Raw genomic sequence first — 27,499 nt, 5'->3', positions numbered from 1 at the left:
GCAAGAACAGTGATTTCTGAGGATAGGAAAACACACACAGTGAGGCCCATGATTGCCCAATTTTTTGCCTAAAGTCTCCAGGGCATAGTGATGGAGGGGAAAAACAGAGCCCAGTAATTTCATTAAGTTGCAGACAAAGAGTTCAGAGTTTGGGGAAGCAGAAGTATCTAAAATTTGAGGGGAGAAAATATTGGGGAAAAAAGAGTTGCATAATACAGAAATATATTTTATATATATATATATATATGTGTGTGTATATAATATATATATTATACACAAAAATATTTTAAATATAAAATATATATATGGAATAAAAGGAGTTGCACAGAAAAAGAACTTATGTGTATAAGTGTGTGTAGACAGGGAAAGAACCATAGCAAAAGAATAGGGGCAGGAATGTGTTGCATTCCACTGAGCCATAGTGGAAAATTGTACTGTTTCACAGGGTATCAAACATTGCCTTAGCAGAAGGTCAAAATTAGCCCCAGATTAAAGTGTACTCTAAGCATGCTCTGACAAAGCCTATAAACAAACCCTTGAAAGAATGAAATGAATTCCAAGTAAGTGTGTCACAAAGAAAGTGTAATTTAAAAAATACAATAGGGGCTGGAGCCGTGGCTCAGAGGTAGAGCGTGTGCCTTGCACATGTGAGGCACTGGGTTCAGTCCTCAGCACAACATAAAAATAAATAAAGATATTATGTCCATCTACAACTAAAAAAATATTTTAAAATATACAATAAAATCCAGCATCTGAAACATAAAACTCAAAATGTGTAGCATCCAATCAAAATTTACCAGGCATGCAAAGAAGCAGGAAGGAAAATGAAATACAATCAGGAAAAAAACCAGTCAACAGAAACTGATCAGCAATGACACATACAACAGAATTAATTAAATGTATTCCATTTATCCCAGAAAGATAAGGAAAAATACGAAAATGATGAGAGCAACAGAGGATATTAAAACAAATTAGACTTATAAGACAACAGTGACAATACCTAAAATGAAAAATGTACTGGATGAGATTAACGGTATATTTTACACTAAAGAAGAAATGATTCGTGAATACAAAGTAAAAAGTGCACACAAATATAAAAAGTGCCATTTGGTTTCAATAAAACATTTGTCATTTGAAATTATGTGTGATTTTATATTGAATAAAAATAGAAGGCATGCTTACTCTTAATTTAATTTATATTCAACTTCCATGTATACATAGTAAAGGACATTAGAATAAAATAAATTTACATCCAAAAATGAAAAAAGAAATCATTAAGTATTCTCTGTGAAGTACATGCAGAAAACCTATTGAAGAGATTTTTCTGTAGTTAAAAACAAAAACAAAAAAAACACAGCAATAAAACTCTACAAAATTAAAAACAGAAGAGTGAAACAGAAATATATACAGCATATTAAGTCTTCTAACATGTACAAGTGAAGTCCCGGAAGAGGAGAGGGAAAAGGGACAGAATATTTGAAAAAATAATGGTCAAAATCTTCTTACTTTGATGAAAACTAAAATTCCATAAAACGTACAAGCTAAATGAATCTCAGGCAGAAGAAACACGAGGAAAACCATCATATGTCACATAAAGATCAAACTGCTAAAATCAGTAAAGAGTACAGGACGACTTCTGAGGAAAGAACTGGAGTGAACAATCCTGAATTCTGTATATAAACTTGCACAAGTCACAATATAAGCTCTGAATTATACTTGTACAGAACAGACGCTCAAACAAACATAGCAACAATTTGGAAAACAACTGCCACACACAGGTTTCATGATGATTAACTCCTGAGGGAGTTAATGTGGCAAAGGCTTGGACAATTGAGATTTACAACACCCACATAAGTTTCTATGTGGAGAGAGATGACAGTGATTGGGAGACCAGTGTCTAAGATTGGGGTCTCTGATGACTTCATGGTTGTGGCATGCTTGGTACCTGGGAAAGTTTCTGTGCAAAGGTGCAGGATGCCTGGTTGCTATGTAATGCCCTCTATGGGAAGGCTCTGTGCTAGAGTCTTATCAGCCTCTACCTTGCTCTCAGGCACACAGCTCCTGAGAATGAAAGAATTCTCTTGCTAAGATAACCACAATGTTTCACCAGCTCTGCTGCTCCTGAACATGCCTATATAATAGTAATTTTAAACAATGGATTTTCTTGAGAACTACACAATGCTCCTAACGTTGCACATTGCAACTGTAGAATGTAACTGAGGAATAAAATGCATAATGTTACTAACTCGGTAACTTTCATGAATACAAAGAATAATGCTTACATAGTCTTTAATCTAATTAATGAGACATATACAATAAAGATTATAATTGGCATAATTCTTTAGACCTGCTTCTCCATCACAGAGCACTGCTCTCTGATGGAGAAGATCTGAGTACCTGAGTCTTTATTCTTCCAATCTTATATCTTCAAGATCTGAGTACCTGAGTCTTTATTCTTCCAATCTCCTATCATCCCTCATTGGAACCTGCTAGTTTGGCAGCGCTGGTTACGGCATTTCTATACAACATAAAATTCACAATGCCTAGAATACAATCTGAAATTACTTAGTATACAACTAACCAAGATTGTGACCAATTTTAAAAGACAATATATGATCCAAATGCTAGAACTATCACAAAGGAGTTTTAAAATTTAAAGCAGCCAGGTATGGTGGCACATGCCGGTAATCCCAGTGGCTCGGGAGGCTGAGGCAAGGATTGTAAGTTCAAAGACAGTCTCAGCAACTCAGTGGGGCCCTAAGCAACTCAGTGAGACCCTGTCTCTAAAAAAAAAATAAAATAAATATATTTAAAGCAGCTATTCTATCTTATGTTTTGTGAAAGAAAACATAAGAAAGCATATCTGAAATTAATAAAAAAGCAGAATTCTCGAAAGAGAAAAACTATAAAGTATGAAGTGAAAATTTTATCAATAAAAATAACAGTATCTGGAAGTTTAAAACAAAACAAAAACAAGAACCTCACTGGTTAGGCTCATTAGAAGAGATATAATAGGAGACAATTAGTAAACTTGGAAAAGAAGCATAAAACAATTATCCAAATTAAAAACAAAAAAGATAAAGAAAAAATAATTAAAAAATGAACAAAGTCTTAGGGAACTGTGGGTAACCATCAAAGGTCCAATATGTGTAACTAGAGAACCAAAAGAAGAGGAAAAAGGTATTCCAAGAGACAGTGGTTGATATTTTTATAAATCTGGTAAAGGACATAATAGATTCACATATTCAAGACACTCAGTGAACCCCACCGTATAAACTAAAAGAAAAACAGACCTAGACACATCATAATCAAAGTGATAAAAACTAAGTAAAAAAAATCTTAAAACATTAGAGGAGTAAGACTGTTACACATTACAGATAGAAACCATGTCAGAAAGACAATGAAATTCTCTTCAGAAACTACTGATGCCAATGAATCAATGTATCTTTCAAGTGCTCAGATAAATGAATATTTGATCCAGAATTATATAATTAGCAAATATAAGGAAAATGAAATCTGTCACTAGCAGACATGCTCTTAAAAACAAACAGAAAATGCCAAAGATAATTCTGCTGGAAAAAGTGAAATTCATCTACCAACGGAAAATCTCTACACTGAAAACATTATCTAGCATTTTAACAGCAGTTATCCAAAATGAAGTCAGAAAAGAAACTAAAAAAGTTACAAAGCATTAACAGCATTAACAACTCATAAAATATTATTGAGAAAAATTAAAGATCTAAACAGCTCAGAAATTGAAGACTCTATCCTTAAGATGTTAATGTTCCCCAAATTGGTTTTAAATTTTTTTTTTTTTTTGGTACTGGAATTGAACCAGAGGCATTTAACCACTAAGCTAAATCCCCAGCCCCTTTTTAAATATTTTATTTAGAGACAGGGTCTTGCTGAGTTGCTTAGGGCCTCGCCAAATTGCTGAGGCTGGCTTCGAACTTGCAATCCTCCTGCCTCTGCCTCCCAAGCTACTGAAAGTACAGGTGCACCACCACACCCAGCCAAATAGGCCTCTAGATTGAACACAAACATGATTAAAATTTCATGGTGGAAATTAACACTTGCTATAAAATTCTGAAATGCAAAGGACTTGGAATAGTCAAAGCAATCTTGAAGAAGAAAACAAAGTTGAACGACTTTTCCCAGCCTTTCCAAGACTCACCGTGAAGCCACAGTATTAAGATTGGCATTAGCAAAAAGATCAATGGAACAGAAAAGAGAGAACAGAAATAGGTCCACCCACATGTGGCCAACTGATTATCAACAAAGACACTAAGGCAATTCAATGAGGAAAGAAAATATTTTTCTGACAAATGGTGTTGGATAACTGAATATGGGTATAGAAAAAGTAAATATGCATCCTTATCTCACACCATACTTATAAACTAACTTATAATGGATCATAAACATTAGAGAGAAAACTACCAAACTTCTAGAAAATCACTGAACAAAAATGCTTATAACATTGAGTTACAAAGTTATAAGACATGAAAGCTGTAATCTATACAAGAGAAAAATGATAAACTGGAATTCATAAAAACTTGAACTTTTTTTCCAGGAATATAATTTTTATTGACATAAAATAATCATACATATTTATGCTGTACAGTATAATAACACACACACACACACACACACACACACATATATATATATATATATATATATATATATATATTGATCAAATCAGGAGAATTAGTAAAGACTTTCTATTTTCAAAGAACACCATTAAGAAAATGAAAAGTTAAACCAAAAACTGAGAGAAAATATTCACAACCCATATCAGATAAAGGAAATGTATCCTGGACTATGTAAACAATCCAATAATTAGAAAAGCAATCCAATTTTTTTAAGTGTCCAAATTATTTCAACATAACACTCAACCTACTCAACCAACCAATGTATGTAAATGACAACTGAGCCTACATCAGGAAATAAAAAGGAAGAAAAAAGTGAAGCACATTCAAAGATGCTTAATATCATTAGTCATTATGTGAATAAAAATTAAAACCATGATATGGTTTAGATATAGTTTGAGTGTGTCCCCCAAGTGTTCATGTGTTGATGTTTAACCCCAATGTGAACCATGAAGAGAGTGAAAACATAACCCAAGTTTAGAAGTAGACCTTTGGAGACGTGGTCAGAATTAGATAAGGTCATCAGGGTGAAAGACACATGATTGAATACTGGTGGCTTTATGAGAAGGAGAGAGACCAGAGATACATGCACTGTCTCTTGCCATGTGAAGCCCTCACTACCCAACTCAGAACTCTACCAGCAAGAAGATAGACTCAGTCTCTTAACCTTGAACCTACAGAACTATGATTAAGAAAAAAATAAATAAACCTCTTATAAAGTCATCCAGTCTCAGGTACTTTGTTATAGTAACACCTACTAGAATAATATAGAAAATTGTTAATAGGGGTGGGACGGTTGCTAGTAATGAACCCGAAAATGTGGAAATAGGTCTGAAGCTGGATAATGGGAAGAGACTAGAAGAGTTTGGAGAAGGAGGCCAGAAAAAAAATCTAAAATACTGAAGGCAGAGCATTATAGGCAATTCTGGTAAGAGCTCAGAAGAAGAGAATAGGGAAGAGCTAGACTGTCACAGAGATTAGATAAGTGGCCATGACCAGAACGCTGATGTCAATGAATATTCTACTGGAAATCAGACTAACGGTCACCAATGCATTGCGTCCATGCCCTAAGACTTTGTGGAAGGCTGGAATTAAGAATGATGGAAGATTCACAGTCATTTCTATTTGACAGTGTTGTAGAGATTCTAACCAGAGCAACTAGTCAAAAAAGAAAAAGAAAGAATACATCCATATACACTGGACAGAAATAAGTAAAATCATTTCTTTTATTCAGATAACATGACCTTGAATATAAAAAAAATCCAAGGGATCCACTAAGAAAATTATTTTAATTGGTAAATAAGTTCAGCAATGTGATAGTATGACAAGATCAATATACAAAAATCAACTGTATTGCTATATACTATTAACAAACCACCCAGAAATAAACCTAAGAAAATAATCAAACAAAAAGAATAGCAGAGAGAATAAACTTAACAAATGAATGAAGCACAGCCTATATACTGAAAACTACAATACATAAATTAAAAAAATAAAGATCTAAATAAGCAGGAAAACATCCCATATTCAGGAATCAGAAGACAATATTGTTAAGATGGCAATGTATGGATTCGTTCAATGTATGAAAACTTAGCTTGTTTCTCTGCAAAAACTGACAAACTGATTCTAAAATTGAAATGGAAATGAATTAATAAGAAATCCAGAATAGTCAAGACAAATTTGATAAAGAAGAACAAAGTTAGAGGAACTCACATTTCCTGGTTTCAAAATATACTACAAAATTTACCTCAAGACAGTATGATACTAGCATAAGAACAGACAGATCAATGGAACAGAATTGAGAACCCAGAAATAAATCCTCACATCTACAGTCAATTGATTTTCAACAAGAGTGTAAAAACAATTTAAAAGGAAATATTCTTTTTAACAAATGATACTGGGACTTCTGGATATCCACACAAAAAAAGAATGAAGTTGGATTCCTAGCTCATACCGTATATAAAACTTAACTCACAATGGATCCCAAACCTAATGCAAAAGATAAAACTCTTGGAACAGAAGATAGATACAAATTTTTAGGATCTTGGATTATAGAAAGATTTCTTAAGTATGATACCCAAAGCACAAGCAACCAAAGTAAAATACAGGTAAGTTGGATTTCATAAAATTAAGGACTTTTTAGGATCAAAGGGATGCTATCAAGAAAGTGAAAAAAAAAAAAAACAACTCAGAATAGGAGAAAATATTTGCAAATCACGTATCTGACAAGGCACCTGTATTCAGAATAGTCAAAGAACTCTTAAAACTAAATAATAAAAAGACAATTCAAAAGGCAAAAGATTTGAATAGACATTTCTCCAAATAAGATACACAAATAGCCAATGAACATATGAAGATATTCAACATCATTAACCATCAAATCAAAACCACAATGAGATACCATTTCACACCTACCTGGAGGAGCATACTTACTATCTATCTATCTATCTATCTATCTATCTATCTATATTTTTTTTAAAGGGAAAACAAATATTGGTGAGGAAATGGTAAAACTGAAACTTTTGTACATTGATGAAGGACACATAAAATGGTGAAGGCACTTTGTAAAACAGTTTGATGGTTCCCCAAAATGATAGACATAGAGTTACCACGCAACTAAGAAATTCCACTCATATATTACAATATATATGAAAACATATATCCACATGAAATTCTGAACATAAATGTTGATAGCACCATGATTAGTAATTGAAAAAAAGTAGGAACAACCTAAATAAATATCCAATAGCAGATGAATGGATAAATGAAACGTGGCATATCCACATAATAGAATATTATCAGGCTACAAAATGGAATGAAGTACTGATACATGTACAACATTGACAAACCTTGAAAATATTAGTCTAACTAAAAGAAGCCAATCACAAAAGACCACATGTTATATAACTCTATGTGAAATATATAGAGTAGGAAAATACATAGAAACAGAAAATAGTGGTGCACTGGAACTGTGGAGGCAAGAAGAGGTAATATGGAATGACTAGCAATAGGTATGAGGGTTTCTTTTTGGGACATTGAAATGTTCTAAAATTAGGTTGTGGTGGTGATTACACAGCTCTGTGAATATACTAAAAACACTTTAAATGGTTGACTTATGGTATATAAAAATATCTCAATAAAGCTATAAAAATACCAATACATGGCTTCCCTTAATATGAAGGCATGTCTAATAATCTGTAGGTGAGAAAAATTGGGTATTTAAAGGATAAGGAAAAACAAGAAAAGGAATAGAAGTTTAGATAGCACTTAATCTCAAGGTTACGGACGGAAAGAGGAACGTGCACAGCAACTGGCACTGTTTATTTCTTGACCTTGGTGGTGATCCCATGAGCATTCACTTTCAAATACCTTGCTAAACTCTACACTCATGTTTCATGCACTCTCTGTGTTATATTTCACAGTTTTAAATGTTTAAAAAGTAAAATAAAACTACAGAAAGCACTAGAAAATACCACCTTTTTAAACATAAGAAATTATAAAGAGTGATAGATCTAATAATGTAGGACATAAAATTTTAAACAGGAAAAGTGATAACTTTAAGCAATGGCTAGGGTGCAGAGAAATAGGTACTACCACACAATATAGGTAATATGTAAACATTAGGACTGGTTTGGCAACATCTGTCAAAATCCTTAACTATGTGAATACCCTTTGGCAATAATTCTACATCTTGTGGAAATAAAGATGTGAATAAAGATTTGAATACAAAGATGATTGTAATAATGATACTGAATTACTTATAATAAAAATTTTTAAACAATATTATACTACAAACTAAAATATGGTTCATGAATCTATATATCCTTTAAAATTATATATAACAGTATTGACTGACATTAAAAGATTTCAATGTACTAAGTTAAAGGATATCATAAAACAGTATATTCAATATTATTTTTTAGAAACACACAAAGCAGATAACATGGAAGTTAGATAACAAAGTGTTAACAGTGGTTTTCTTCACACAAAATGAGGTTATATTATGGATGATTTTACTTTTTTCTTAGGCTGTATTTCTAATTTTTCCCCAATGGAGGAGAAAGTTACTTTTGGAAAGTAGTAGTTGATAGTGTACACCTTTAATATGAAGAAACTAAAATGGAATCTCATCTCTGTGGTTTTCTATAGAAACCATGAGAAAAATATAATCATGAGAAAAATATCAAATTCCAATATTCCTGAATAATATTCCTCAAAACTGTCAATATCATTAAAACAAAAGAAGTCGAGAAGAATATATGGAAACATGACTCCTAAATGTAATGTGGTACCTGGATGGGATCCTGAGAAATTGGACACTGGATAAAAACTAAGAACATCTAAATAAACTATAAACATTAGTTAATAATAATGCATCAATATCAATTAACTTTAACAAATGTACCAGGTCAATGTAAGATGTTAGTAGGCAAAAATGGGAGCTGCATATATAGGAACTCTCCCCGTGATGTAATTTTTTTTGTAAACCTAAGCTGATCTAAAAAGTATTTTTAAAAAAAATTATAGCATCTGAGTCAAAATTTTTACTAGTCTTCAGTTTTCAGATGATTCTAACATTTTAATGTTAGAATATTTTGTATGTATAGAAAGAGAGAGAAGGAATAATATTTTGTAGAGTTTTTAAAGTTATAAAAGAAGTTCCCTGTGATACATATAGGTAGTTTTTGTATATGCAATACATATTATGTAACTATGTTTGTGTATAGAAGATCTCACCTATTTAAACCACTACATGAAATCCACTATATTTAAGTCACTATATTTCTATGTAGAAATAGAAGACATAATAGTTATAAGAATTAGAAATATAATTATGTAAGAAATATAATATTAAATACATGACATTGTATTTTCCTGTGCTATGCTATGTGGTGTATTATAAGTACAGTGTTTATTTTGCTCAGTTAAAAAATTATGCCTCCCTTATTTCTTTTCTGACTAAATGTTGACCACTGAAATAGCACATCCTGTACTTCTAGAGGGAGCCAAGTTAGCAGAGAAAGTGCTTGCTAAAATAATTTTCTCTTTTTTCCTCAAAAGGGAAAGAGCCAGTGGTGGGGACCAGTTCTTCATTTAGGCTTACTATTAAAGCCCTATGGACGTTGGTTCCCTTAAATTCAAATAAACTGTAGTCCCTTATGAAGCCTGCTGCGAAGACCAAAGGGAAAAGGCATTCCACTTGTTAAATGTTTATTATTTGAGCTTAGCAGCCAACTATAATAAGAGAGAGAGGAAGCTGTCTGCAAGCTGCATGCAGATTTAGCTACTCAAATTCCATGAACGTAAAATAGAACACTGAGGTTAAGCCCTTAAAATTTACTAGGCAGTAGCTTAAGGGAGGTGGTGTTGGTAATACAAGCTTGGAGCCACTACTATTTGGGTAAGTGATTTGAAGGTAGCTCAAGTCAACAAAGAATTAAAATTTTCAATATTGGGAAAACTGCTGCTTCCTCTTATTTTAAGAATCACACAGCTCACCCAAAGGAAAGGTACAAATCTCTTCTCACCTATGCCCTTTAAATTTGATCTGAAAATAAACATTTGTAGTTTTTTCAAAGCACAATTATCATCTGTTAACACTGGTATGAGGGATGACTAGAAGCTGAATGTTTCTTCCCTTATGCTGCATTTCATTGGATGTCTTCTCAATGAACTCAATGACTAACCAGCCTGCTTCAGTTCTTCTCCACTTACCTGTTTAATGTGTCTGTCATGATGTGATGTCTCAGATTTATTATCTATAGGAACATGCTTTAAAATCACTAGAGGATTGTGGCTATGAGTGCTAACCAACTAAAAAGTGCAAATGCAGTCAACTGGACTTTAGTAGACCTCATAACAAAATAAATTTTGTAAAAAGATAAACATACATATAATGTACTATTTACCCAGTTCCCAGGCCATGACACAAACTCAAGGTAACAACAAATTGGAGAAAAACTTTTTTTGGCATGAACTACATCTTTAATCCACAAAAATAAAAGATGTAAATAAAAATGAACTCTAAGGCAAAAAGGTTTAACTGTCTCATAAACATAAAAAAATATTCTACCACGCGGCCTGCGCAGTGGTTTCATTAATGAGGTTCTGGCATTAAGTTAGTTAGAAGAGATCAAAATAAAACACACAGACAGTACCTTATTTTACATTGCTAGGTCCGAGACGGCTCGCCTCCCTGTTTCCCCGCCTCAAGCCGCCCAGCAGGGCAGCGAGGATTACTCTGGGCTAGCAGGAGAGAGAGAGAGCGAACACGCCGGGGAGTAGCCTTTTATTTGGGGGGACAAGAGATTCAGGGGAGAATTCCATCCAATGAAGGTTGAGGGGGGGGGCTGCACTCCAAGGTCAGGGTCAGTGATTGGGTCTCCAGGGTCAGTGGTTACGCACACCCCCACACGGATGGGCTCTCTCATCAGGAAAGGGTCGGGATAACTCCGACACAGCCAGAGTGCCTCAGGCCCTTAACGGGAGTCACCCAATCACGTGTCAGAATGGCTCCCCACAAAATATAAAACTGGGCCTGGCCTCAGGAATTCGGGGCTCAAGTACTGGTTCTGCTGCTAATTAAGCATCTTCATGAACAAAGGTGCTTAACTCCCTGGGCTCCAGTTTTCCCCATTTCTAATGTGATGAGATTGGAGCCAACATCTGTCACAAGACTGAGGATCAAAAACTTTAGCAAGTATATATTCAATTAAAACATGATGCAGGGCATATTTTAACTAATCATCTATTACATAATAACAGTAATAGCTATTATTTTAAGTGCCCAATCTGTGCCAGAACAATATTACATGAGGTTCTTATATTCATTATCTACCTTAATCTTCACTTTAACTTCCAAGGGAAATCAAGCTTGATAAGCACATACTCAGTAAAAGGTAAGAAACTTGCCTAGGATCATAAAGCTGTTAATAAATGGCAAAACTATGGTTCAAAACAGTCTGGATCTAAAGTCCACGCTCTTTCACTAGCCCCTTAGAATTAATCTAGCACTGATAGGTAATGAGGCATTCAAGGCAGAGAGTTTTCCAGACAAATATATTTAACTTCCCATTTTTATGTAAATCTGTCTAAAAACTATGAAGCACACTCCTCTTCTGTTTTAACAAACAAATCAAAGTGGAAGCCTTTCTTCAACATGGGACCATAATTGTGGACATTCTGATGTGGATAGAACCTGTGTGGATAATGTGTGAGGCTATATGCCCTGATGGTCAGCAAATCCAGCCTCTTGGGTTTCCTTATTTCTCTTCTTGCTAAGTCTGAGCTGCCTGGCTCAGGAACTGACAGAACTTCTCTGCCCCTGGCCCCTGCCCCAGCTACACACTGTAGTCAGGAAATCAGATAATTTATCTGAATAAATCTAAATCAATATGGCCTTGAGAAACAAGCTTGAAGGTGGCTCCTAATATATATACATTACATAATCTAGTTCCGCTATTTTCTTGTTTCCTTACAGATTGTAGCTGTGTTCTGTACACACAAAAGTTCTTGAAGTCAGGCCTCCAGATAAATGGAGGCCTATTAAAATAATATCAACTTTCACAAGTCACCTGATCGCTTTAGATCACCTGATGCAGTTCATTTTGCTGAACTGCATCTTACTGTTCTGAAAAAACAGAAATTGCCATTTAAAATACACAAACTCTAAAGCCTATTGTAGAGCAAATTCTTCAAGAGATTTATTTGTATTTACTTGCAAAATATCTGAAACACAATATGAATTAAATGGTCTCACTGAAAAATAACATTATCATGATGGTAAACTCAGTATTAAACTATAAACCAGAAAGTGGTAATGAGAGCCAAATGTATTCAAGAAAAGCTTTCCTTAGCTTAAATGCAACCTCTTCCCAACACCTCATATCTCATCCCTGACATGACCAGTAGAGGGAATGGATAAGTACCCCCAATCCCATGCATGGACACATAGCACTTAGTTGCTTATGGGTATGTCATCTTCTTCCTGAACACATAAAATGTAAACATACAAGGGGATCTAACTCATTTTTTGCCTCTATTCCCAAAGCCTTACATAGCACCTTCCATGTAGCAAGTGTCTCAACAGTGTGAATGAATAAAAGTCTCATTCATTCATCCTGTAAATGTCTAATGTTTCCTCTTCTACTACCACCACCACCCCTCTCCCATCCCTTCCTGGAAAAAACACAAAGTACTGTCTTCTGTGAGATTGCTAAAAGTATCTGTATAAAGCAGTAGTAGAAGACAAACTCCCTACGAGTAAATGGCAGAAGGATCAGCAGAGTAGAGGGAAGAGAGTGGGAGATGGGAAGGTGGGGTAAAGGTACTAGGGGCTGAATTAGAACAAAACATATTCCATGCTTTTATAATTATGTCAGAATAAATTATTCAACTGTCATGTATTATTAAAAAGAACCTATTTTAAAAAAAGGACAGAATCCCTATTTTAAGAGGAAAATCACAGTGAGGTTCCAAGGGGGAAAAAAAAAATCAGTGCTTCTTTTAGCATATACCATTAACAAATGCAAGGTTATCCACTTTCAACACACAGGGTTAATATATAAAAATAATATGCTCTCTCACTAATAGTTAAAACAGATAATCTCAGTTTAGAATCTACTCTGTCCTTTAACTACATTAGTCACTTTTTACCTTTTTGAAAGTGATATGTTTGAGTGTTGAAGACAGTACAGTACCAATACTTCAAGTTTGTTCATCTCGATTTCAGACTAAACATAAAACATACCATTCCACATTCAGAACCCCTATTCATCTCATCGTTTCATGCCTGCTGCCACCTGTTTACCATGCAATACCAACTTTATTAACGTAAGTTCTACAGTAAACTAAAACATTCTCTCAATACCTGTTAACTTTGGATTTTTTCCAGTTGACTTTTTTAATACCCAAATCCACATATGATTCAGTGAGTTCTATATTTAATTCTCCTTCTGAGTCATTTGGAGGTATTCCTAGTTTTGCAGCAGATTCATAGAGAGAAATTTCATCTTTTAGTTCTGTTAATTCCTCCTGCAACACAAAATTATTGAAAATATTTTTTTTTGTAATAGATCTTGATTTTTATTAAGTGCTTAACATTGTCTGATTAAATTACCCTTTTAAAAAATTTTTAATTGATTTTTAAAAAATAAATAACAGCGGAATGCATTATAATTCTTATTACACATATATAGCACAATTTTTCATATCTCTGGTTGTATATCATAGTGGGGTAGGGAGGGGGAGCATGGGAGGAATAGATGAACTCTAGATAGGGCAGAGGGGTGGGAGGGGAAGGGAGGGGGCAGGGGGTTGGCAAGGATGGTGGAATGTGATGGACATCATTATCCAAAGTACATGTATGAAGACACAAATTGGTGAAAATTATTTCTATTATTTTCCTATATGACAAAATCAGTCATTATATCTGTATCAAAATTTATTTTAAGGATCAAAAGAAGGCAGAAAAACTTCTTCAAGTACATTATTACCATGCATTATAAATAACTTTATAAAGACATAGACATAGATATATATATGAGGTTTTTAAGAAAACTGAATGAATACATAAATGAATGAATGAGAAAACATTCGTCTTAGTTTCTCTAAGACATCTCTTGCTAACATTTTGTCCTATATGAAAAGCATCTCTTGAGCTGAGATGCTGATGGTAGTGTCTCTGGCTTACTAGAGCAGAGGACAAAGTAGGTGGGTTGCCAAGAACCTATTATACTTTCACCTGCCAGTGGCAAAAAAGCAAAATACTTCTTTCAGTGGAGGTAATACTGGAACTCCTCTCCAGTATTTCTTGTCTGTTCAGTGGAAAATGTGAGATGTGAGTAGTACTTAAGGAGGATGTGAAAAAAACTGTAGTCAAATTAAGAATTCCCCACACTTAACTGGGCATGGTGATATATGTCTGTAATCCCAACAGCTCAGAAGGCTGAAGCAGGAGGACTGCAAGTTAAAAGCCAGGCTTAGCAATTTAGGGAGGCCCTAAGGAACTTAGAAAGAATCTGTCTCAAAATTTTAAAAAGCTAAAAAAGAGCTGGAGATGTAGGACAGTAGTACCTACTGGTACAAAAAAAAAAAAAAAAAAAAAAAAAAGAATTTCCCATACTTGTACTTAAACTTTTCTCTGGAGTACACCTCCAGATATAAGGAGGCATGAATGGAGATGACAGGGCCCTGGCTCTGCAGTAAGACAGACCTGGGCTTGGAGACCAAATGGTGTGGGTAAGACTATGAATGAACACCTTCTACAGGCTGGCATGAAAAGGGTCCAGCCACCTCTATCACAGAGTAATCTAAACTTCAAAAAGGTGATGTAATCACTGCCTAATGCAGCTACCCAGAAAGTCTCTTCCAAGCTGCAATACTCACTTGCAAAGCCTTGTTCATGTTCTCGCTTATAGTGTGTGCCTTTTGTGCTTGCTGCAGCTGGAGCCGTAGCTGAGCCACTTCCTGTATTGAGCCTGTAGAGGAAAAAATCACAGGATATGCTAAATGAAAGGGAGAAAAGTATGTGTGATCCAAAGAACTTGAATCCACTGTGCTATGGAAGGTGCAGTTCTGTTTTATTACCCTCAAGGAATAGGGACCTCAGCAGACTTTGCAAAGATCTCATATGGCCCCATATGTCCTTGGGGAGCCAAAGGTGTAGGTTACTGTGACCTTGTTATAAATCAAATCAGCCACATCTACAAACACTAGCACTCCAGAAGTCTTTTAACAGGAGTAAAACATTCTAAATCACAGAAAGAAAAAAAATCCTGTGGAATTCATTTCTAACCATTTCTACCCTCCACTAAGAAAACTACATCTTGCTGCTTTTAGCTTTTTTCTAATTATTTTTATTTCTACCACTTCCACCTCTATATGTGAAAAAAGTATATTAAGGTTGTGCTTCCTGAAACTTTAGCAAACTAATATGTTAAATGTACTAGGGGAGATACCCATTTAAAGGGATTTTATTGGGTTTCCTCAAAAGAAAATGACCATCTGGGAAATTACTAAGCAAAGTAGTGATGGCATATTATGCATTTAAAGGAAATCATATTGTGAAATCATTTAATGGCTGGGAAAAGAGCTCACCAAGTAATGCCAAGTGAGAAAAATGGATACATAACTAAACAGGAAGGGGGACCTAAAATCTGACCCACCTAAATAAATATACATACGCATATACACAGTCAGTCCTTGACCTCAGTGCTTTCAAGCTGTGAGTAAACCACCCTTTTCCATATCGTACCCAAAAGTCTCAAGTGCCCTTCATATGCCAAAGTAGGACTTTCAGATTTCATTTAATGAATAACCATTGATTTTTGTTCATAGTGTGAACAGTTCACCAGAAAATGGGCTGTTTTGTCTGTATGCAGACAAATGGACAATTATTTTATTGCTTTACCCTAAAATAATTTTATAAGGAATAAAACTATTGCTAGCATTAAAAGGACAGGAAGCCAATGTCTCAAACTTAATACCAAGAGACCATTCTAGAAATCTTAAGAACAACAAAAATGTTAACTCTCTGGCTTCAATGACCAGGTTAAGTGGCTATTCCATTGTGAGAGGAAAAAAACTGAAGAAGTTATACAAAAGGACAGAACTATACATATCATCAAATATTGGGTTTACAAAAAGCAAAATATAATGAGATTTTATAATTATTTTAGTTTTCAAAAACAGAATTCACTTTATATACTTTATTGTTGAATTGTACATATTAGACTTTAGTATATTTTCAGAAATGTACTATAAACAGAAGCAGGGCATTACCTATGCATATGTATTCATTTATTTTGAAGAAATAATACAGTCAAACATTAATAATTTTTATCTCTGAGTAGTAGGATTATTGGTTTTCCATTCAATACACGTGTCAGCATTTTCAAAATTATCTAATAAAAATGATCTGTGCCTTTATACCTATATAACAATATTTTTTTTAAAAAAGAAATTTGTCACTGGTTGTCTTCTCTGTTGACATTTTCTGGGTTTTTATCAACCATGGTTCCTACTGTGTTCTCTCTAAACATTACACTGGGCTTCTGGGGAGACAGTAGCCCAACAAGGCACCCACCTGACTGCAACAACTGGGCACACTGTCCCTGACTCTCTTCCAGACTCTTCGTCAACCTGTTAATGATCTCAGTTTTTTCTAATTTGGCAGCTTCTTGACTCCTTTCCAGTTGTTTCACGTGATCTTTCAAATGAGAACAAATATCTTCCTACATAGAAAAAGGTTTCAAGAAGTCATTTTCAGGATCAATTTTAAGAAATATTAGACTGAAATTTTGATACATTGTCGGATTTTAAATCAAATATATACTCATCACGTTGCAGCATCACTTTTTGGGGGCTAAGTGCGCAAGACTGGGAGTCAAAAGAAAAAACTTGTATGATCTTAGGCTCAATATCTCAGTCGGCTTCTTTCGTAATTATGCTGATAAAGGTGATTCCTAAAGTCCCCTTTTACTCCACATTCACAAAATCACAAAATAAAGTTAGATTTTATTTATGCCACAGGAAACGAATTACAATTCTTCTCTGCATTTTATGCTACCAGTTTAAGTATATGTATACATATTTAGGCAGACCAGTTTGAATCATGGAATTTGTATTCTAGGACAGTAAGGATATAATAGACAAACACATGGAAACTCACTCTACTCTAAGCAGCCAAAAACTCGCTCTGTTCAGGATAGCCAAAAATAATCTTTCCCTTCTCTGAACTTTTTTAAAACTTGATCTGTTTCTCTCTTATGCTTCTTTTTCTTCCTTTTATATGTCTTATTTCCTTAATTTTTTCCTTGAAGATGCCTCTACTGTACCTTATATTCAGTAGCTACTACAGTAAGCATTTAAAAACTGAATGACAATGAAAAAACAGAGAGGGTAAATGAGTGTGAGTGTGTGTGTATGGGGATGTATAAATAATACAGAATATATAAACAATATACTCAAGTTTCTCCAAAAAGAAAATGTGCTTGGGAGTACAAGCCATGGAAATCCAAAACCCAGGTAGAAGAAATCATCACCTCATTAAAAAAATGGCTACCCTGGCTGAATTTCAGGCAAATGGCAGAACACCAAGAGGCATTAGAATAGATATAGATAGTTGATTGAAATTCTTGAAAGAGAGAGAGAGGAAAAAAAAAAAAACAAGTAGTTAAGAGAATATCAAGAAGGGGCTTTGAAGCAGAGAGAAGGAAGGCCTTTGGTGCCAGATCCACAGAATAACCTAAAGCCCAAAAATGCTTTAAGAATACATAAGTACATCCCAAAAAGAAACTAACAGAAGTTTCCTAAACATAGGAAAGGAATTCTAAAAGCTCTCATTTTACTTTAAAAATTCATGTAAATTTTGTGTGCTATTTCATAATGTAGCTGTATTTGCTTTAAAAATTTTCTACCAAATTTTTTAGTAAAATGAAGCTTCTAGAAACTAGTCCATGTTTATTCAGCACTGCAAACCTCTTGGCATACTGCTGCTGATTCCCAGGCCAGCTTGAGAAGCACAGTTCTAAAGCTCCACCAGCTTAAAGAAAGGTAATACACCATCAAGGAGATAATCAAAGATCGTAATATGATACTTCTACAAATGGGAGGAGGTAAAGTAAAGTTGGGAGAAGACAGTGCAAGACATAACAACTATTAGGAAATAGTTCCCTCTCTCATTCTTTGTCATTAGAGAAACTCCATGAGCTCCAAGGAAACCGTTTCTTCCCATCTTTTCTCTTACACTAAAAAAAACTTAACACTCAGTCAAAATAAAAAAGAATTGTACATGGTGTTTGTACATGTATAACAATCTTTTCTACACAGAATGATATCTTAAGGAAAATATTAAATGATATTATTTTATAAGATACATATTTCTCAAAATATACCAGTTACAGACATTCAAAAAAACCCAACTCTCTTACAGATTGTTACCCCCTCCCATCACATGGAATTAGAGAATTCTGTCTTACAAAATGATTAAATACCAATTCATGACTTAAAAACCAACAAACTTGATCAAGAAGAACGTCTTCATCTGGTTTAAAAAAAAAAAAAAAAAAAAAAAAACCACTAAAACTAAACCTAACAGTGAAAACTTGAAGTTTTCCCACAAAGATCAGAAAAAAGGCAAGGATGACCCTCTGATCACTGCTTTTCAACATCATACTGGAAAATTCTACTCAATGCAATAAAACAATAAAAGGAAATAAAAAGTACACAGATTGGAAAGGATGAAAAAGAATATTTACCCATAGACAATATGACCATCTTGTCTGATTATAGCAAGTTTGTAGAATCCAAGGTTAATCCAAAAAAGTCAATTGTTTTTCTATATACCAATAATGAGCAAGTAGAACTTACATTAAATATTTTTAAAACACAATATCATTTATATTAGCATCCCCAAAACATGAAATACATATAAATCTAAAATATATAAAAGCTCTTTAAAACTATAAACTCTGGTGAAAGAAATCAATGAAGAACTAAATATATGAACAAGTATTCCATGTTCATGAAAGAAATACCCAATATTGTCAGGATGTCACTTTTTTCCAATTTTTATCTACAGATTCAACGCAAACCTAATCAAAATCCCAGCCAATTATTTTGTGGATACTAACAAACTGAATAACACTAAAGTTTACATGAAAAATTCCATATATCACTCTCTAGTGAAAGATATTAATAATGGAACAGATTATGTATATGTGGGGAAATAGGGACTATGGGAAATGCTGTTATTTCCACTCAACTTTGGTATAAACCTAAAACTGCTCAAAAAAAATTATATACGCATATACACATAATTTAACTTACAAAAGCCTGTTTACAACTTTTATATTTAGTTGTTCAGGAAAAGGTTGTTGAATAGATGAGATAATAGGATTCGTTTACAATTTAGTTGTTCATTCCCACTAAGAACATCTTTATGAAGCAAGAATTTTCAATCTTTTGCAAGAGAAGCACAGACCTCTTAGAAAAATCTTAAAAAGGTGATAGGTCTTTTCCACAAAATTGTGCGCTCTCACCTCAATAGAAAATCTTACCCATCATTTCAGAGGATTCATAGACTCCCTGGAGCTTAGTCATGTACTGCCTTAGGAGGTTCCAAACCTCTGTAACTAGCAAAACTTACTATGTGTGAACATTTACTCTTAACACTGTGTACATACAGTATACAGGAACAGTTATGCATGATTACATAAGAGCCATTCAATCTAGCTAGTGGAGTAAATCTAGCTATTTACTCAATTTCAACAAGATAAATTATCCAGTACCTTACCACTATTTTCCAAGAGTTGTTTTATTTTTTATGTATACTGGAGAAAGAGTTAGATGAAAGGGAATATTTTATACCTCTCTTTGGTAAATTTGTTAAAAAAAAAAAAAGAAGGGCAAAATGTAGTATGTATGGATAGTTATCAGTTATATAAGAAATTCTAAATTAACTCTGTAGAGAACATACTCATGCATTTTTCTAATTTCAAGAAGACACCTCTGCCAGGTTTCTGTTCACGATTAAAAGGCTCAGGGGTTACTCTAGTTGAACTGGGCTAACTGGGGTGCGCAAAATAATCACACAAGACACACAAATATCTTTTTCTTTGGGGTCGCTGTGATGGCTCCTCTGACCTTAAGGGTCCGAAGGAAGACAGAGAGAGAGAGAGCACGTGCTGACCCCTTTTATTGAGGAGAAGCTATTCAAATGAGGCAAGGAGTAAGGTTTCAGGAGGCTGGGTCTATCTTCATGATGTCCACTGTCAGCAGGTTGACTGACACCTGGGTAGGCCACACCCAAGGGCACAGTAAGAGGAGGGGACACACACAAGGCACTTCCATGGAAGATTCTATCCTAAACAGGGCAAGGGGTTATATTACAAAGAAACAGGTGAACATAGCTCCACCCATGGGGCAGTAAGGAAGACAAGCCTGGGCAGGAAGACACAAGTCACTGGAACCCTAGAAGAGCAAGGCAGTCTAGCAGCATGGGTGCCTGATGCCACATCTCCCAGCAGGGGCGTTAACCCAGCCTCAAGCGAGGTTGGTCTCCCATACATCTCCCTGGCTCCTGGTTGATTTTATAGCACTTACCTAATCAGGAATCTCAATTTGGATTCTGAGATAATAAGTACTGCTAACCCAATAGATAACAATTTGACAGCACAGAAAGGATACCATAAAAACATTCCCAGAAACAACCAACCATAGCCCCTTTGGAATCATCACCTTGTTAAGCAAATGTGCAAATATGTTAATTCTAACACCAGTGACATGCTCTGTTAAAAAATAATACCAGTCATGAAGGGTAACAGTGGGAAAGACCTTAATCAACACCTTTTGAAGTGTGAAAGAGAATGAAGACTTTTTCCTGTCAGCTAGTTGAAGGTTAAAGAAGGGAGTGGATGATGAAAATAAAGAATGTAGTAGTATAGGGCAGAACGTACTATAAATTCCTTCTAGCCTGTCCCCAATGTAACTATGTCAAAGTCAACAGAGAACACAGAGCTTCAAATAACCTAACGTGGAAGAGACACCATATTCCACCCTTCTCCTAATATCTATCAATGACCATTTTCACTTTAATTCTACTACACTGCATTGGGCCAAAATTAATAAATAATTAAATAGATGGCAGTTTTAAAATAAAATTAATAAATATCCAATTATATTTGTTTAAATAGTCTATGAAATAGACTTTTCAATAATTTGGCACAGTCTTCATCTTTCTCCACTCCTGTATATTCTCCATATAATCAAATTCACAATATCTTTCTATATAAAATAAAAACATAATTGGTAAAACAAATCTAGCAAGAACTCATAGTTACACATAAAATTGTATATAAATAATTAGTACTACCAATAATGTAGTCTTATATATAACCATTGAAAAGCATGGGAAAGTTAGAGTCCTATATAAATCAGAAATAACCCAAATCAGGAATCATTTTAGGTGTGATGATGCTTTCCATACTCTTGCAAGTTTGTTTCTTCTTCTCTTCCCTTGGGTTAAATTAATTCTGAAATTGCATTAGAATAAATGCATTCTGAAATTTTATTCAAATGATTAACAAACATTTTGGAGGACAAGTAAACCTGCCACCTAACTCACCTCAGCCTATAATATTTATTCCTTTTTGAGCAAAAATAATAAATAATGCCTGTGAAATAAGCTCAAGCTTCAAATGGAGTTTAGATGAGATTTTCTTCTCTATTTTATACATTACACTACAGGTTGAGTATCCCTTACCTGAAATGTTTCAATTCTGGAATATCTGCATATATGTAATCAGGTATTTGTGCACATGGTACAAGTCTAAATATGAAGTTCACTTACATTTCTTATACACTTACACACACAGCCTGAAGGGAATTTTAAGGATATTTTAGTGCATATGCATTTTGACTGCAACCTATTACATGAGGTTAGGTTGGAACTTTCCACTTGAACTGTCACGTCAACTATATGGAACATTCTGGAATTCAGATTTTCAGGTTAGAATTGCTCAAACTGTATTCTCAAAATTAACTCTAATCCCAAGGACCATTTTCTCAACACTCTACTGACTCTAGCAGAGTGTTGACCATTTCTCAACACTCTATCAAATGCTGAGACCCTGGTTAAGCTCTGAGGACAAACTCTCAGGTTCTGGCCAGCCTCCAGCACTCATTTCTTTCATGCTGGAGTTATTCTAGGACAATGTGATGAACACACATAAATACTCTACAGATAAAAGACTAGTAAAATGAAAATTGAGAAAGTACTAACCAATTCTATAGGAAGAAGGGTTTCCAAAAGTATTCTTCCAGAATCTATTCATAGATTGAAACATCATTAAATTTTAAGTTTCATTTACAATCAAACACCTACTGCAAACATCCAAGATTTCTATATGAGTACTGCAAAATATCAGTTATAAAACATAACCAACTTTACTTGTTGATAGTAGTTGGTCATCTGAAATCATCCCAACCTGTTCTTTAAGTGCAGCAACTGTAGAATCCAACTTCTTTTGTAAGGATGACACTTGCTCTTCATACTTCTTTGTAAGGCCCATAACAATGCTCTCATGCTGCTCTCTAGCTCGTTGAAGCGACTCAGAATGACGAAGCTCTGCCAGTTGCTCCTTCAAGCTTTCCAGAGCCATTTCAGTTGTTCTGGACTTCTTGATCATCTAGTAAATACACATAGGATATCCATGGTGAGAGTACTTAACCCTGTGAGCCCTATTTAAAACTCAATCAGGCTTCAATAAGAGTGGAGAAGAAGGGGTCTCCCACATCAAGGTCTTAGTTTCTCTAGCTGCTGCCCAAGGGACCTGTAGTTGTTGAAAACAATATTCATTGAAAAAATAGACTTTGCATTTACCTGAGAAGAAAGAAAGGATTTTCACAGCATGATAGCAATGTGGGTAACTTACAAGCAAGGAACCTGCTGCTAGTGAACTGGTGCTATTAGTATGTGCATTGATCTATGAGCAAAGTATGGGGCAACCCAATAGGGTTGGGTTAGGTCAAAGAAAAATTATAACCATTCCTTAAAAGACTGCTAAAATTTGCCAAAACAAAGTTTTATTTTGGGTTTTTTGAGGCAGGATCACACTATGTTGCCTAGGCTGGATTTGAACTCCTTGGCTGAAGTCATCCTGCCTCAGCCTCCAAAGTAGCTGGCCTTATAGGTGTGTGCCGTCATGCCCCATTAAAAACACTTTTGAAAGTATAGCTAGTACTGTAAGTAAAACAATGTCCCCAAAGGGGTTTCCTAATCCCCCAAATCTATGAATATGTTATGTTATAGAACAGGAGAAAATTAAAGTTGCAGATGGAATTTATGTTACTAATCAGATAACCTTAAAATAAGGAGATTATTTTGGTTTATCCATATGGGCCCCATATAACCACTGAGTCCATAAATAGTGGAAAAATCAGAACCAGGGAGATTCTACCAGATGCTGCTGGTTCTGAAGATGGAAATGGGCCACAAGGCAAGGAATGCAGGTGAACTCTAAAAACTGGAAAAATGCAAGAAAGTGGACTCTCCCTAGGGCCTCTAGAAAAGCAATGCTGCCCTGCTGACACCTGGATTTTAGCCCAATAAGATCTTTATCAGAGTTCTGACCTCCAGATCTGTGAGGTAAATTTCTATTATTTGAAGACACTGAATTTGTGGTAATCTGTTACAGAAGTAATAGGAACTATATACAGTTGGTGACTCTGTTGCCTTTTAGTTTTTTATTTATGATATTCTATTTTTAAATATTAGCAATTTCTAACTTATAAAAGATTACAATGTTATAATCTTTTACAATATAAAAATTTAACTTCTCAAAGTTTGTCAGTTTTCAAAAAGTTAAAAATAATCCATATTATGCATGAAAATCTCATGCTTTACTCTAGAAATTACCTATTTATTCCAACACTGCTTTCCTTGCTAAGACATTGATTCATTTGCTTAGGATTTAAATGGAGCAAATTATGTTATATGTATCATGAATATGTCAAAATAAACCCCATGATTATGTAAAACTATAACACACTAAAAAAAAAAACACTATTAAAAGGTGAATCTAGTTGGGTGCAGTGGTACAAGCCTGTAATCACAGCATCTCAGGAGGATGTGGCAGGAGGATCACAAGTTTAAAGATAGCCTCAGCAAAAGCAAGGTGCTAAGCAACTCAGTAAGACCCTGTCTCTAAATAAAATACAAAATAAGGCTGGAGATGTGGCTCAGTGGTCGAGTCCCCAAGTTCAATCCACTATCCAAAAAAAGGTGAATCTAAAGAACAGTTCCCCAAATGTTTAAGAAGCAGCAGTCATCACCTGCCTCATCCCCCACTCCACCAAGCCAAAAAAGAATACCTTCTCTAGATAAGGATAAGAAACAAGTTGTAGCTCAGTGGTAGAGTGCTCACCTTGCATGTGGAGGGCACTGGGTTCGATCCTCAGCACCACACAAAAAATAAAATAAAGGCATTGTGTCCATCTACAACTAAAAAAAATATATAAAAAATATAAAAATAAAAATAAAAGAAAGAAAAGAAACTATCGGAGTCAGAAAATTTAGGTTCTGATGCTCAGACAATACCTGGCTTTGTAAACTTGGGCCCTCTCCAAAACTTGGTGAACTCATTTATAAAATGATAAACTACAATGCCTTGCTAATCAAAATATCAACAAGATTTCTTTTTACAAAACATAAAAAGTTTATTTGCAAGATCTAGACAAGAAAACGTAAACAAAACACAAATTTTTTTACTACCTTAATTACCAATTTCAAAGCATACCATAAAGTTAGTTACAATAGTATCAGAGCCTGAATAAAGAAATATGTAAGAAAAATGGATCAACTTTGAACAACTACATTCACTCAACATATACCAGCCACCAAACTACATGCCAGTTGCTGGCCTAGATCATGGGTCTACAAAGATGAGGGCAGCCCAATGATGCCTTCAAAGTGTTCTTGATCTATTATAATAGATGTGATGGTTTGAGGAAGGAAGCAGGGGAGACTTAGAGAAAACCTGTTTGCAGGGATTTGTTAATCAAATAGTGTGCTGTAGAAAAGGCACACCAGAGGCGAATGATACATATGAGTACAGAAAGACAACAGACTGTGAAGTCTGAAGAGATTAAGAGCAGAGTCAAGGATCAAAGAGTCATCCTGATTACTGTATTTTGTCCCACAGGTAAATTGGGGTCACTGAAAGCCTTTATATAAAGGAATAACAAAATCAAAACTGTATTCTAGAAAGATTACTCAGATGGTCATAAGAGAATATGTGGAAGGGTAAAGACTAGAGACCAGGTTAAGAGATTTTAGCAATAAGAAGGTAAAAATTCTGAATGGACAGAGAAGAGGGGGTGTTAGCAGAACTTAATGGCTAACTGGAGAAAAGGGAAGAAAGGAGCTGGTCTTCTGGACACATGTGTAGGTGGCCAGGAGAATGGCAGCACCCCACCTCCAAGGTCAGACAAGAAGCAAGCTTATGGTGGAGGAAGGTAAAATGCTCTTCTAAATTTATTTCTACTCTACCAAAAGTTTTGTTTAGTGACTAAACTCTTCATTTAATAACTTTTTGCTTTTCTTTTACCATAAATAAAGTTAAAATAGGTACCTTTTCTTCATTGACTTTTAATGCTTGTATTTGAGCCTCTTGAGCTTTTATTTGTGCTTCAAGCTGTATCTCCCTTTCTTTTCCATTCTGAAAGAGTTTCTGTGATTCTCGAAGACTGAGAGTCAAGCCATCCTTTTCATCTAGAGCATTAAAAATGTTTATATAAATGTTAATGTAGAGGGGCCCTGATTGTCCTTATACTTATCAGATTTATATAAATACTTTTGAACAAATTCAATTCAGACATATGAACTTTAGTTGACTTAAAGAAAATAAGAAAAATGACTAAAATTAAAAAAAAATAGTTGAGTGACACCAAAAATATTTCAGAGAACCAGAAATGCTGCCTTTAACATTTTATTATATCCTCTTTGGACCAAAAGAATCTCCTAATAATCTCAGCATTTTTTTTAACCTGAGAAACTACATTGATGTGACAAACCCCTTTTTTTTTAATTTTTTTATTGGTTGTTCACAACATTACAAAGCTCTTGACATATCATATTTCATACATTAGATTGAAGTGGGTTATGAACCCCCAATTTTACCCCATATACAGATTGCAGAATCACATCGGTTACACATCCACAATTTTACATAATGCCCTATTAGTAATTGTTGTATTCTGCTACCTTTCCTATCCCCTACTATCCCCCCTCCCCTCCCCTCCCATCTTCTCTCTCTACCCCATCTACTGTAATTCATTTCTCTCCTTGTTTATTTTCCCATTCCCCTCACAACCTCTTATATGTAATTTTGTATAGCAATGAGGGTCTCCCTTCATTTCCATGCAATTTCCCTTTTCTCTCCCTTTCCCTCCCATCTCATGTCCCTGTTTAATGTTACTCTTTTCTTCCTACTCTTCCTCCCTGCTCTGTTCATAGTTGCTCTCATTATATCAAAGAAGACATTTGGTATTTGTTTTTTAGGGATTGGCTAGCTTCACTAAGCATAATCTGCTCTAGTGCCATCCATTTCCCTGCAAATTCTATGATTTTGTCATTTTTTATTGCTGCATAGTACTCCATTGTGTATAGATGCCACATTTTTTTTATCCATTCATCTACTGAAGGGCATCTGGGTTGGTTCCACAGTCTAGCTATTGTGAATTGTGCTGCTATGAACATCGATGTGGCAGTATCCCTGTAGCATGCTCTTTTAAGGTCTTCAGGGAATAGTCCGAGAAGGGCAATAGCAGGGTCAAATGGTGGTTCCATTCCCAGCTTTCCCAGGAATCTCCAAACTGCTTTCCAAATTGGCCGCGCCAATTTGCAGTCCCACCAACAATGTACAAGTGTACCCTTTTCTCCACATCCTTGCCAGCACTTGTTGTTGTTTGACTTCATAGTGGCTGCCAATCTTACTGGAGTGAGATGGTATCTTAGGGTGGTTTTGATTTGCATTTCTCTGACTGCTAGAGATGGTGAGCATTTTTTCATGTACTTGTTGATTGATTGTATGTCCTCCTCTGAGAAGTGTCTGTTCAGGTCCTTGGCCCATTTGTTGATTGGGTTATTTGTTATCTTATTGTCTAATTTTTTGAGTTCTTTGTATACTCTGGATATTAGGGCCCTATCTGAAGTGTGAGGAGTAAAATTTGTTCCCAGGATGTAGGCTCCCTATTTACCTCACTTATTGTTTCTCTTGCTGAGAAAAAACTTTTTAGTTTAAGTAAGTCCCATTTGTTGATTCTTGTTATTAACTCTTGTGCTATGGGTG

General features: G+C 34.9%; 1 protein-coding gene across 1 annotated transcript in view; it reads right to left on the bottom strand.

The window, feature by feature from the left end:
* The window catches only part of CEP152 (centrosomal protein 152), an 87,480-nt gene that overhangs the window by 41,850 nt on the left and 18,131 nt on the right, over positions 1-27,499 (bottom strand). The window contains exons 9-13 of the mRNA XM_081289763.1: positions 25,781-25,920; positions 22,637-22,837; positions 16,735-16,882; positions 15,036-15,127; positions 13,519-13,682 (exon numbers count right to left, since the gene is read on the bottom strand). Of these exons, the coding sequence (XP_081145889.1) occupies positions 13,519-13,682; positions 15,036-15,127; positions 16,735-16,882; positions 22,637-22,837; positions 25,781-25,920 (745 nt within the window). The remainder of the gene's footprint in view (positions 1-13,518; positions 13,683-15,035; positions 15,128-16,734; positions 16,883-22,636; positions 22,838-25,780; positions 25,921-27,499) is intronic.

Source organism: Spermophilus citellus, assembly GCF_964194105.1.
Source record: "Spermophilus citellus genome assembly, chromosome: 4".
In the NCBI taxonomy this organism is placed as follows: domain Eukaryota; kingdom Metazoa; phylum Chordata; class Mammalia; order Rodentia; family Sciuridae; genus Spermophilus; species Spermophilus citellus.
The sequence above is the reverse complement of the archived record's forward strand: the minus strand, read 5'-3'. Positions and strand labels throughout refer to the sequence as shown.